Genomic DNA, 11756 nt, shown 5'->3' with positions numbered 1-11756 from the left:
ATAAACAATATGCGCAGACGCAGACGCGTTATGGACAGTCAGATAGCGCACTAGGAGGAAATTCACCCACTGCTGTTGAGACCAGCATATTTTCTTTGGGATATACCGATCGCAGAGCCTTTCGACGAGTTTTTTTTTCCAGACGGGGCGAACATGGCGACGCTGGGACCGGAGCCCCGTCCTCATTCCCAGCTGACTTCTGCCGCATTACAGACGAACCTGAGCGGACTGGGCTCCAGCACGAATCTGCCTCTAAACCGGGGCTTGGAGAGAGCTCTGGAGGATGCGGCGAACTCCGGATTTCTGAACCTCAGCACAAGAAAACTGAAAGAATTCCCTCGGACAGCATCTAATTACGACCTAACGGATACGGTTGAAGCAGGTAAAGTGAAGTGATGCTGTATTTATGTTTAGCACGTTGTGTGTGTGTGTGTGTGTGCGCGCGCGCGCGCCTGCTCTGTTAAATTGCGCTTAGAATAGTTTCAAACGGCAGTGCTGCCCAAAATGTGTTTTGTCGCATTTTAACCACTTAAATATGTTTTGGCTTTTTAAAACTTTCACCGTAGACCTGTAACTCAACAGAAAGCAGATGAAACGTCTGCGTCAGCATTTGAATGTTACAGAACATGTTGTTGCTGACGGGACAGTGTCCTGGGCCGGGATAAAGAGATGTGGGCTACTTCAGTTGTCTCCGGAAGCATTACAAACGCCCAGCACGGAGCTTTGAGGATGCGTGGGACTGTCCATATAAGACTTCCTATGTGAGCAGCTTGTCCACATACTGAGTACTATGGAAATCCCCTTACACTTTTGACAGGGAATTTCATTTCCATCTTTGGAAATCAGTAGAACACACCAATGCCTATGAAATGAAAATGAATGCATTTGTGGGTTATGTTTTGAAACCAGAACTCTGAGGGCTGATGATCATGGGATCTGCAGGTTTTTTTTTTGCTCTTTATTGCACAACGTGAATAATTAACTTGCAACCTAATGATGTTGTCATTAAGGACACTCTCATGAGGAAACACTTTCTATCAAAATGTCCCGAACTGAAAAGAATGATTTGCTGCTTTTGTGTGCACTTATGGTAATGACAACTTGAGACATGAGGCGTGTGACTCTTTTGAATCTCTTAAGCAAAATTATTAATTCAGTAGATTGTTCTGTGCATACACCAATGAGTGTTTCTGTACATCAGTGTGTGGTGAATGAGCCACTGAATCGTTCACTTAACCAATTTGACCAAAGCACCGAATCCTTTATAATGGACGTGTTTAAACCCCGCGCCTGGAGTCCATGCATCGAGTGTGGAATCATGGGAGTTGTAGCCGATGCAATCCGACGGGACTCGGGCAGAAATCATGTTCATGGTTGAGCTAATGATTTATTAATGTAGTAGAATGAAGCAGGGTGAGGCTGAAAGCCTTCAAAGCGAAACGAGGCCGCTGAACGAGCATGACGCACGGCTCGAAAGCAGCGGAGCTTTTATTATGCCACAGTCGACCGCTTCCGCTCCTTCCGGTCGTGAGTATGTGGGGAAAAAAGCAGCACTGTTTTATCATACTAGATACATTTGAAAGTTCTGTTATAATGCTACTCTGTGCAGTCGTCACCGGTCTATTAAAACGCACAACATATTAAAGCGTCTTTGGTGTTTCCATGTTTTCTTCGAAACAAAACCGGAAATCGAGGGGTTATGACGTCATTCGCTGGCGAGACAATGACACTATGGACGCGGTCTGTGTCACTAGTTAAAATTGCTTATTTTCTGGATTTAAACATTCTTTGAAACATTTGGGATAATGTAAGTACACAAGTCGGCAAAATATATAACACTGTTCTAGTGGTTTTTGGATATTTTAATAAAAAAATCTTACATATTGTGCCTTTAACGAGTCAGTGGATGGTAATGAACAAGAATGATTCACTCACTGAAAAGATTCGGTCCAGTAGTCGTCATAATGAACGGCTGCGGGAAAAGCCAAGATGACAGTTCGGAATGTTCAGTGAGCAGGAGATCTGCTTCCGTTCCCCGTGAATTCCTCCGCACTCCTCTCAGCTTGGAGGCGGGAGAGCAGCTAAAATAGGAAACAGGAAAGGGCAGACCATGGAAATGGCAAATTCCTAGCATTGTTAAATGGTCTTCTGAAGTACTTTAATGCAGAAAATTACACATCCATTCCATTGTGATATTTGGAACGTAAGTGTTATTAAGTGACTGAAGAGTGACCATTTTAGCTGCTCATGGTGTCAACAGCTGACACAGATGAAGTCATCCTTACCATGAATAAAGTTACCACAAGATATATTTACTCATCTCTGCATTGTCGACCTTATGGTTATTTTAGATGTAATTCAAAGGGCCCTAAGAAGACTTGAGACTTCAGTAGGAGTTGATTACGACCCATTCAGGTGTTCTGTGCCTGCTCCACAGCTGATTTTAACTCATATTTCTCCCCACAGTAGCCTTAGATTCCTCAGAAGTTGTCAGTGTTTTTTTTTCTTTTCTACACACTCAAGATATTTCAAGCTGGGACATGTTGTCCTGTAACACACTGTCTTTGTTGCACTCTCTCCCATTTCACAGGAAGAAAATGTAACAGAGTTTCACAGCTAGTGTTAGGTATTTTTCAATGCTAATAAACCCAGTGTGTAGTGTTTTTTGTTTTGTTTTTATGGCCTTGAGCTCTCTGTCCTTTGGGTAGAGATGCCCTGTTTATGTCGCTTCAGTCTTCACCATATACATCAACACTGTATATAATGAAGTGTCAAAATTAAAAGAAATGTCTGATATGTAGCAAAAGTGTACTGGGGAACTAGGGTGTTTTTGATTTGAGTCATTATTTCAGGAGGAGTTTCTATAAAATTCCAACACAACTGGAAGTGAAAGCACAAAGTTAAATAGCTGTTTTAATTACACAGTGGTATGCAGTAGTATGTTTAATTGTGCATGCTAATTTTTCTCTATCCTTAAGTTCATCTTTAAAAACACTAATAATTTAATAACACTGTTAAGCGTAATATTTAGCAAATCTCAAAATGAATATCCATTGTCATACTGTACAATATAATGTTGTGGTATCTGTATTTTTATCTGTAGCTAAATGACTGATTTTATGTTTTGTGTGTATTTGGACAAACCGGGATAACACTACCTTTAAAAGTTTGGGATCAGTAAGATTTGTAAGACTTAAGGAAGAAATGAATTCTTTTTTTCACCAAGGGTGCCTTAAATTGATCAAAAGTGAGAGCTAAGGCATTTATAATGTTACAGAAGATCTATATTTCAAAGAAATGCTGCTCTTTTGACATGTTCATTCATTAAATAATCCTGAAAGAAATGTTTTACTGTTTCCACAAAAATCTTAAGCAATTCAATTTTAAGCTGTTTTCAACATCAATAATAAAGGTTTGTTATGCATCAAATCAGTATACTAGAATGATTGCTGAAGAATCTATACTGAAGACTGGAGATTCAATTATAGTTCTTTTTTATTGTAAAACTATTTCATAATATTCCTGTTTTTACTGGAATATTGTTGCATACCTAGTGAAAATACCCTAAAAGTGAGTGAGTTAACCAGCTGAATCGTGCAGTAGAATCTATTGTAATGCATTTCGGCACAAAATAGTTTAAACCATGTGCATCAGTTTGAACATATATGGTCTGCAATGCACATCAGTGGGTCACACAACTAAACAGATCCATTCTGTGTTCTCTAATAGGTTGCACTACAGTTTTAGGCAGCACAGGCCTGCTCACAACGTGATGCAGTTTGGTCTGTTTTTGTTGGTTTTTGCTCTTAGAGCCATGCAGCATGTGAGGTGGCATGTGTGATCCACACACACCTCTTCACACGCTTACACCCACATGCATTACCTGTGACCTGTGCTCAACTCTCCCATAGATGCGAGATGATAATGTTATGATGAAGCATCCTCTCTCTCTCTCACTTCCTACTTCTGTCTGCTGTCAACTCACACAAGCACATTGCACATGAGCTCACACGCCATGCACACAAACCTTGTTACACAATGTAAACATTTTGGTTTCCAGTCTTTGAATTAGGACACACATAAAAATTGTACTACACACACACTGCTCACAACAAAACCCTCTTCCACATGATAGCATTTTCATAAATATGGGCATGCAAGCACAAATCCTCTCTATGATAAGCTCTCTGAGCCAGGTTTTGTTTTTGTGGACGGTCAGGGTTTAATTTCAGTGCGACAACTGCTAATAGGATCGGAGTGTCGAGAAATAGTCTTTTGGCATTCTGGCAAATAATCTCACGTTCAACTTTCTTTCTCTGTGGTACTTTCAGTGCTTGGGTGGGTGGATGCAGGGGTGTTTAATGCGTAGTTAAAAGAATTATGGGATAACACCCACACACATGTACGCACAAATACTCCAACCTCCAAATATTGGGTATGTGTAGGAGTGCGTCTTATCTCTGGGCAACACTACTTTGGATAAACATTATGCATTAAAGATGCACTACATCAACACCTTTCAGAGTGTTTGCTAATGCACCATGGCAACAACCTGCCCCCCATTACAAAGCCCAGGCATTCACTGATAGAACCTGAAAACAAGGCAAGGAAGAAATGAGAAATGCATTTGCCAGAAAGGGTCTTTGTGCTTTTGCTGTTTATATTAATGTTACATTAACATTATAACATGTAAGAATCTATAGTAATTTGTTGCTCCAAAAGGTATTCTCCAAAAACTGAAATCTTATTTCTTTTTTCCCCTCATTTTTATTGAAAAACATACAGAATGAGAATTAATTAACACAATTAGTTTCTGTTAATAAAAAGTTATATATAAAACAAGCAATGGTTGTCATACATCAATATGGGGGGACCGTCATGTTGTTCCAAACCTGTATGATTTTTCATCTGAACACAAGAGTAAACGATGACATAATTTTTCATTTGAACTAACAATGACAAATACAGCTTTTATTACTCTTAGTTAATGTTAATTTCCAAATATATTAATATGTTCAGATTTCCAGTTAAGTTAATATTACATTGATAATACATTTCATGATTAAACAAGAATGATAAACATTAAACATTAACCTTAGAATATATGATGTTTCAAATGTAGTTCATAATACCTATCTAATGAAACAAAATGAATCTTATTGTAAAGTATTACAAAAGCGCCACAAACGCAAACATGAACACAAATGCATCCTGGGATTGATCCCGGGATGGGGACCTAGTAACATTGCCAGGGTCAGTCTCGGAACGAGCCCTGTGTGAACAAAAGGCAGGACCAATGCCGTAGGGGTTGCGTCGTAGTAATGACGCACGTTATCTTGCGACTCTTTTACCGGGTGTTTTAAATGCAGATCAACATTCATGAAAGAAAATGTCTGCAAACTAGAATGAGGCAGAGATCAGGAAGCTGAGATTGTTCGCTAGCTTAGTGGAATGGTTCGCATCACATTACATGTCACATCCCGATGTCATGTGGCTTTACGGGATCTTTATGGGATGTGTGTGAACGCATGCACTGATTCCAGAAAATTACTGGCAGTGTGAATTAACCAAAATCAAATGATCCCAGGACAACTCCCGGTACACGGAATCTCTGTGTGAAAGTGGCTAAACTAAGTCATTACTGTTCAGACACTATTGAGATGCTATTAAGTGCTGATATGTGTGTGTGTGACTTAATTGGGGCATCTCTGTCCTGAAGGGTTTTGGCTCAGTAACCTTGTAGGGCTTTCCAACCTACGCCTTGTTTCTTTGGGTTTGTAAGAGTGTCACAGCATTGCATGATGGTTCTGAATGGATTTGATTGCTGTAAAACAGGGCTGTCCAAACTCGGTTCTAGAGGGCCGGTGTCCTGCAGAGTTTAGCTCCAACCCTAATTAAACACACCTGGACCAGCTAATCAAGCTCTTACTAGGCATAGAAACTTCCAGTCAGGTGTGTTGAGGCAAGTTGGAGCTAAACTCTGCAGGACACCGGCCCTCCAGGACCGGGTTTGGACAGCCCTGCTGTAAAATCTGGTGCTGTGTGACAGTCCTTAAATGAACTGTTGGGAAAAACGTATGACAGGAACGGAATAGACATCAAATGTATTGTCCTCCCTTAGACCTCTATTGTTTATAAATGAATTTGCATTTTAATTGGTACTATAAAGCTGCAAGATTATGACAAAAATCATAATTGTCGATTAGTCCCTTGAAATTGTATTTGTGTTTATTAATTACAATTATCACATTGAATTTACATTGAATGATGTTTATTGTTTGAAGCAACTGCATGCCATATTTTTTTATGAAAATAAACAAGCAGAAAACACTCTAACTGAAAAACTTTTATGGCTTTTCTATAGTATTAAGCCTCAAATGTCAATCGGATTGGCTTCTTCTATAAATAAAAAGTTCAAATTTACATGGTATTATAATGTTATACTAATCTAAAATAGAAACAATGGAAAACCCCTTAAGATAACCTGTAGAAAGAAACAACACATCTTAAGCATGTTGAATAGTATAAAGGCCCGTTCACACCAAGCACGATAACTATAAAGATAACGATATAGTTCTAAAAATCGTTCTCAATATTAAAGAATAGCATAGTTCACACCACAACTATAACGATAACGATACAGAGGAACGATAACGATACAGAGGAACGATATCGTTGTGATCACTTTCAAAACGATTTTTTTCCAGCTGATGAACGATAAAACACTGACAGCCAATCAGAATCCATCCTGCTGTAACGAGCTCAGAATTTAAAGCGGCAGACGCATGTGCGTTTAGAATAAACAGACGATATCATTCGCTGGTGTGGACGCTAATATCGTTATCTTTATAGTTATCTTTATAGTTATCGTTCTTGGTGTGAACGGGGCTTAAGTGGACATTGGACGATTAACCCTTTGAGAGGTACGTTCCCACATATGGGATTTAGAACGTCCGGTGACGTCACATAACTGCCAAATTCAAACTGTGCTTTCGCGCTTTAGCTGGCGCTGAGCCGGAGAGAGAAGTCACATAATGTTTAATTTAGGTTACAGACATTAAAATACACATAAGTACTAGTAAAACAATATATTTAGAGTTTGTAAAATACACCCATATGTCTATGGAAGCAACAATAACAATCCATTAAAATTTAATTTGCCAATGTGTTTTATTCATATCTTATTCTTCACCCAGTTCACCGGCCACTTATTACTTGTATTTCGGGAGAAACTGATGAATTCACGTGCTGTAAATCCGACTGACAGGACTCTCTGAACTGCGGCGCGAACAAACATGGCTGCGCCCATCTCACATTACAGATCACGATCAACATCATTTAGAAAGGTTTTTAAATGACAAAACACACTCATTTACACATATTTGTGAATCGGAATATCAGATTGTTCATGACATGGTAAGCAAGTTTGTGAATATTTTAAATAAAAAAGGAAAAGCGAAATAAAAGCGATCCATCTGTCATAGAGTGTTATTGTGGCCGCGGTGTGTCACGTGACCAGCATGACGTGTCGCCATGGAAACAGTAAGGGGAAACGTTCTAAAATAACGGTCGCCTTAAAAGAAAACTCACTCTGGGGGGCCGCTAGAATATTTTAAACTCACCACTGAAAGGGTTGCTACTTTGAACGATTATGTAATTGTGGCATCTGTAATTGCAATCGCGATTATAAATTCAATTAATTGTGCAGCCCTAATTGGTATCAGTTTATTGTAGGGATGTAACGATTCATTTAACTCACGATTCGATTCGATTCACGATTTTGATTTCACGATTCGATTCACGATTTATTTATTTTTACAAAATGAGATTTAAAACAAATTATAAATTAAATATGTCCTTTTATTTTTGCTTGGACAAAATACTGTATGTTTTTGTGTACAGTATTTTAACGATAACGATACAGAGGAACGATAACGATACAGAGGAACGATATCGTTGTGATCACTTTCAAAACGATTTTTTTCCAGCTGATGAACGATAAAACACTGACAGCCAATCAGAATCCATCCTGCTGTAACGAGCTCAGAATTTAAAGCGGCAGACGCATGTGCGTTTAGAATAAACAGACGATATCATTCGCTGGTGTGGACGCTAATATCGTTATCTTTATAGTTATCTTTATAGTTATCGTTCTTGGTGTGAACGGGGCTTAAGTGGACATTGGACGATTAACCCTTTGAGAGGTACGTTCCCACATATGGGATTTAGAACGTTCGGTGACGTCACATAACTGCCAAATTCAAACTGTGCTTTCGCGCTTTAGCTGGCGCTGAGCCGGAGAGAGAAGTCACATAATGTTTAATTTAGGTTACAGACATTAAAATACACATAAGTACTAGTAAAACAATATATTTAGAGTTTGTAAAATACACCCATATGTCTATGGAAGCAACAATAACAATCCATTAAAATTTAATTTGCCAATGTGTTTTATTCATATCTTATTCTTCACCCAGTTCACCGGCCACTTATTACTTGTATTTCGGGAGAAACTGATGAATTCACGTGCTGTAAATCCGACTGACAGGACTCTCTGAACTGCGGCGCGAACAAACATGGCTGCGCCCATCTCACATTACAGATCACGATCAACATCATTTAGAAAGGTTTTTAAATGACAAAACACACTCATTTACACATATTTGTGAATCGGAATATCAGATTGTTCATGACATGGTAAGCAAGTTTGTGAATATTTTAAATAAAAAAGGAAAAGCGAAATAAAAGCGATCCATCTGTCATAGAGTGTTATTGTGGCCGCGGTGTGTCACGTGACCAGCATGACGTGTCGCCATGGAAACAGTAAGGGGAAACGTTCTAAAATAACGGTCGCCTTAAAAGAAAACTCACTCTGGGGGGCCGCTAGAATATTTTAAACTCACCACTGAAAGGGTTGCTACTTTGAACGATTATGTAATTGTGGCATCTGTAATTGCAATCGCGATTATAAATTCAATTAATTGTGCACCCCTAATTGGTATCAGTTTATTGTAGGGATGTAACGATTCATTTAACTCACGATTCGATTCGATTCACGATTTTGATTTCACGATTCGATTCACGATTTATTTATTTTTACAAAATGAGATTTAAAACAAATTATAAATTAAATATGTCCTTTTATTTTTGCTTGGACAAAATACTGTATGTTTTTGTGTACAGTATTTTGAAATAAATTTAAATATAACACTATAATAATATACAAATATAGCACTTAGTAAATTATTGCTCTTTTGTTGGTTTCGATTGCTTCTATTGTCCTCATTTGTTAGTCGCTTTGCTAAATAACAAAATGTAAATATAATGTAAATGTAAATAACAAAGCAAAACTGAAATTTTAAAACAAGCTCCAAATCAAATAAATAAGTAACACAAATAAAAGAAATCTCTTCATATAAACAAACTAAGGCTTTGTCTGTGCTCTTTCCATTTAAAATTAGAGGCAACTACTGCATTTTAATCATGATCCAAACAAAGATGCAGCATACATGCAGCATGAGCAGTTTTTAATCTAAATTTGATTGTATAATTTCAAAATTTGAAGAAAAAACAGAATGGTCTGACTTCAGTTTTGTGAAACTATGCATAAAAAATATCTGAATGAAACAGAAACGGCAGACGAGCTGAATGAGACGCAGATGCACTCTCTGCCAGCAGGTGGCGCTAAAAGCATTTCCTTGGTTTCCGCTGTAAACAAAGCAGCGCTGCACTTATGAACTTTAATATGCATTATACAGAGGCAAGAGGAAAAGAAAAAATACCATCGAAAGACATTAAGTTCCCCTCAGACATACATTCATATAAACTCCTACCCCTAATTGAATCGCGATTTGTTTAGCATCTCAACCGATTTGAATCGTCACATATTTACATTGATTTTCAACCGGCTTGCGGTTAATCGTTGCATCCCTAGTGACTTGAAAAGATTATAATATTAAAAACGGCAAGCCTGCTAGATAGTTATTCTTGTTGGAAAACATTATTTTGCTAATAAATAGGGGTCTAGCTGGCTTGTTGCTTAACCTCTCGGTCATTGTGACAGCCAGTGTTTGGTGTTGGTGCAAATGTGTGATTTTTCTTTTTGGTTATCATCATGAAGTTGACTAATTTAAATGTCTATTTAATGACCATTTGGGATGTTTTGTTAGGTTTATATAGCATAGCAGATGACCAGTGATGTTTGCTTTGACAAAATATGTATGATGAAGAAATGCGTTGGGAGAACATTTTCTAAAGGAAATGCACTTGAGTGGCTTGTCATGACATGCTGGAGTGCAGCTAGTGCTTTATGATCTCAGTTGTCTTAGGATCTAACTGTCACTCACCAGTGTCTCAGTGAAAATAAATCTGTTAATTGTTTTATCTGATTTGTCAGTTGTCAGTTGCCTTGTAATTGTGTTTACTGATATTTCTCAATGTTTTTTTTACTTATTCTGAAGATATTCTGTTGATAAGATATGCTTGGTGTTTGTGAAAACTAATGTTTTACTTACTAAATATGAAGTATAAATATAAATATATATTAATTATTTTGTATACTTCTTACTAAATATTGCTTTCAAGATACAATTGAAAGAAATGTAAAAGAGAACACAGTAAAGTTTTAGAATTTAGAAAAATTAAAAACAAACAAACAAGCAATTGTCATACAAAACAGATACAAAATTTGGAACTTCATGCTCTCAGTTAAACTTGTCAGTCTTGTTGTTATGCTAATAATACAGTTTGTAATAAAATATTTTGTATTTAGTCGAAGCATTTAGTGGTTTCAGTCTTTGGGCCCCATGTAGTTCTTAATAAACAGGTTATAATAGTTAAAACGCACATTGTCTCTGGCAAACTAGGCTGTACTGTAACATTGTCGGAAGTGACTGAAGTGCAGGTCAAGTCGTGAAATGCCACTTTGTGTGCATCTTTGTCAACCTGCTTGAGTAATTGCCACAAATGTATCTTAGACTCCCCATATATTGCTATAAAGCATTTTAAAGCAAAGAATATTAGGATCAATTAAAAGTCCAAATAAAGTATTGTGAGATTTCTACAGGCAATGCCCAAACAGGTTTTCATGTGTTTGGGAAGGGGTGTGTAAATGTGTGTGTTTCCCATGTTTCTTCAGGAGGAAATGACCATTTCTGCACATGTTATCATACAATGAACCAGGGAGTAGACAACATCCTGCCTCTGTCTTACAGAACAAACCTGTGTGTTTTATGCTGGTATACAGTTAGAAGGATATTTAAATTAAATCAGGTGCATCTGACCAGAGAGAAAATCAACACCATCATCAATCAGCGTGGTTCATTATCATACCCTGGTCTTTTATTTCAAACCAATATTGCAGACTCTGTAAGTTATATCAAAATATGTAAAACAGTATTTCACTTTTTAACTGAGCCAGCAAATAACTTCCTACCACCTAGAACTACACTTCTGTTCAAAAGTTTGAGTTGGTAAGATTTTTAGGCTTTTAGGCATTTATGTGATCAAAAAAACATTACAAACAGTAATACTGTGAACTATTATTATAATTTAAAATAAATGTGTTTCTATTTTAATATATGTTAAAATGTATTTAATGTGATGGCAAAGCTGAGTTTTCAACAGCCATTGCTCCGGCTTTCAGTGTCATATGATCCTTCGGAAATGTTTATTATTATTGAAAGAGAGATTATTATCAATGTTGGAACAGTTGTGCTGCTTAATATTTTTTGTGGAAATGTGATACATTATTTTCA

The 11756-nt window shown here is 37.4% G+C and overlaps 1 protein-coding gene across 6 annotated transcripts in view; it reads left to right on the top strand.

Moving 5' to 3' along the window:
* LOC107601076 (leucine-rich repeat and calponin homology domain-containing protein 1-like) overlaps nt 1-11756 on the top strand; it is a 51697-nt gene continuing 39941 nt past the window's right edge. For 4 of the 6 annotated variants that reach the window (XM_016293092.1, XM_016293093.1, XM_016293095.1 and 1 more), the window contains exon 1: nt 1-382. In XM_016293092.1, coding sequence (XP_016148578.1) covers nt 154-382 — 229 coding nt within the window. In that variant the 5' untranslated portion in view covers nt 1-153. The remainder of the gene's footprint in view (nt 383-11756) is intronic. The other 2 variants (XM_016293097.1, XM_016293096.1) reach the window with 1 other exon arrangement.

This window comes from Sinocyclocheilus grahami, unplaced genomic scaffold (assembly GCF_001515645.1).
Source record: "Sinocyclocheilus grahami isolate Dianchi unplaced genomic scaffold, SAMN03320097.WGS_v1.1 scaffold298.1, whole genome shotgun sequence".
In the NCBI taxonomy this organism is placed as follows: Eukaryota; Metazoa; Chordata; class Actinopteri; order Cypriniformes; family Cyprinidae; genus Sinocyclocheilus; species Sinocyclocheilus grahami.
Note: the sequence above shows the minus strand (reverse complement) of the source record. Positions and strands in the feature narration are given on the sequence as shown.